Source organism: Lucilia cuprina, chromosome 2 (assembly GCF_022045245.1).
Source record: "Lucilia cuprina isolate Lc7/37 chromosome 2, ASM2204524v1, whole genome shotgun sequence".
NCBI lineage: Eukaryota > Metazoa > Arthropoda > Insecta > Diptera > Calliphoridae > Lucilia > Lucilia cuprina.
Genome location: NC_060950.1, coordinates 65,313,352 through 65,315,912, shown reverse-complemented (window position 1 = coordinate 65,315,912; position 2,561 = coordinate 65,313,352). Strand labels below are relative to the sequence as shown.

Below are 2,561 nucleotides of genomic sequence, written 5' to 3'. Positions count from 1 at the left end.
TGTTCTAGTTCTGTTCTAGTTCTGTTCTAGTTCTGTTCTAGTTCTGTTCTAGTTCTGTTCTAGTTCTGTTTTAGTTCTGTTCTAGTTCTCTTCTAGTTCTGTTCTAGTACTGTTCTAGTTATGTTCAAGTTCTGTTCTAGTTCTGTTCTAGTTCTGTTCTAGTTTAGTCTATTTTAAAGAAACACGGGTTGCAAAATTATGGATTTATTTATAGCGCTATTAACCTGAACATTTTGCTGGTGGTTTTTTCGGCACATCACAAAATATTTAAGATTTTCAGAATATAAAAACAATTCTCAGATAACTTATGGCCCCATAGTATGCACATGCACAAGAGCTATTAAGTTGAAATTAAAAAAAATACAATTTCATCATATATAACACCTATTTTTTCAGTCTGGCACCGTGGGCATGCCTAAAGGTGTAATGATCTCTCATGATGGCGTTCTATTCTGTTGTCATGCTATGGGCAAAATGATGACTTCCCTGGAGGAAGCAAAAGAAACGGTGGTCACTTATTTACCCCTAAACCATATAGCCGCTCAATTATTTGATATATTTATGGCATTGGAATATGGCGGCCTTATCTACTTTGCCGATCGAAATGCTCTCAAGGGTTCTTTAATTAAAACCTACTCCAAAGCCAAGGTAAGCATGATGTTCGGCGTACCGCGTGTATTTGAAAAGATGCAAGAGAGACTGGAATATGTAGAAGCAAATTCGTCGACTTTAACGAAAGTTGTAATGAATACTGCGCGCAGTATGATGGAAAGCTATCATTTGGCTAAAATGGAAAATAAATCTACATCGGGTATAAAATATTGGTTAGCCGCAAAAGTTGTACATAAAATCAAAGTAGCTTTGGGCTTGGAAATGGCAAAGGGTTGTTTCATAGGAGGAGCTCCAGTAACTGAAGAATTAAAGAAATTTTTCTTGGGTTTGGATATGCCCCTGATAGATGTATATGGTATGTCAGAGACCAGTGGTGCGGTAGTGTACAATTTTGATCGACCCAATTTGCAAACTAGTGGTAAAGCTATGGAGGGTGTAGAACTTAAGATTGATAATCCCAATGAGCAGGGAGAAGGCGAGGTAAGATATTTGGCGATCTTAAGGAGAGTAGTAATAATTTGCTCTTTTGAATTTTATTTAGATTTTAATGCGTGGACGCAGCAACTTTATGGGCTACTTAAAAGAACCCGAAAAAACTGCTGAAACTTTGACCGAAGATGGTTGGATTAAAAGCGGTGATTTGGGTTATATGGATGAGCAGGGCAATCTCTATGTAAGTGGACGTATTAAGGAACTAATTATTACAGCTGGTGGGGAAAATATACCACCAGCTCATATAGAAGCTGTGATCAAGAAAGAATTGCCCTCTGTCAGTAATGTTGTGGTGATAGGAGATCATAAAAAATATTTAACGGCTTTGTTGACATTTAAGGTGGGTTTGTGATAATAAAGGAAAATAAAGAGTTTGAATTACAATCTATCTTTAATTTCAGGTGGATATTAATCCCGATACTGGTTATCCCTTGGATACTCTCAGACCAGATGCCTTACAATGGTTGCAATCATTAAATCTCAACTATACCCGTCTTTCCGAAATGCTCAATATTAAATTGCCAGAAGATCTACAAAACTTTGATGCCAATAAGGTAGAGATCAACTGTGATCCCAAGGTTTGGCAAGCTTTGGAGGCAGGCATTAAACGTTATAATGAACAGGCCATTTCAAATGCTCAAAAAGTTCAGTATTTCACTATATTGCCTCATGATTTCTCCATACCCACCGGTGAAGTGGGTAAGTACCATCTAGGCTTAATCGAAATTTCGTTTTTATTAATTTTGTTTTTATTGTATTCTAGGTCCAACTCTGAAGATAAGAAGAAATATTGTCCATAAGAAATATGCCGAGATTATAGAGAAAATGTATACTAAGTAATGATTTTACTATTGTTAAATATTTTAGTAGTTGTAAAATAAAAATGAATTCAGTTTCAAATAAATTATTTAGAAAAATTGTATAGAAATCAACTTTAAGTCCAATAATTATTTGAGTTTGAAATGCTTAGTTTAAGGTTTGTTGACCAAACGACAAATTGCGCCTCGACTCACTCGACAGCACCAATAGATCGGTTCGAATTAGTCTACCATTCATCGATTGAAACATTTTACCGTACTGTTGGCTTATAATAATCGAGCTCTATGTTTTGAAAGTAATACTTATGACCAAAGATTGCAATTTTATTGCGGTTTTTATCATTTACTTTAAACAAACAAATTTTTAATTTCGGTGAATGAACTTTTGCTAAACTTTGATTTGTTTAATTAAACAATTAATTAAAAAAAAAATACAATTATTGATTACACTGTGAAACAAACTTTGCTTGGATATTAAAGAACAGTCATCATATAGTCATTTTGATAGCGTCTAGAAATTGAACGTTTTTATAATGATTTCTTAGTTCCGGAAGAGAACAAGATATTTGATATCAATTCAAATAATGAAAACGCTTAGATAACTTCTGGCCCCACATGATGTCTATGCTTATGTGATAA

The 2,561-nt window shown here is 34.4% G+C and overlaps 1 protein-coding gene across 1 annotated transcript; it reads left to right on the top strand.

The window, feature by feature from the left end:
• The first annotated feature begins 364 nt into the window (after positions 1-364).
• On the top strand, positions 365-2,036 carry LOC111688629 (long-chain-fatty-acid--CoA ligase heimdall). The gene is made up of 4 exons (XM_023451131.2): positions 365-1,092; positions 1,154-1,444; positions 1,506-1,803; positions 1,868-2,036. The coding sequence occupies exons 1-4, from the start codon at positions 412-414 to the stop codon at positions 1,942-1,944; spliced, it is 1,347 nt and encodes a 448-aa protein (XP_023306899.2). The 5' UTR covers positions 365-411; the 3' UTR covers positions 1,945-2,036.
• The last annotated feature ends 525 nt before the right edge of the window (positions 2,037-2,561 follow it).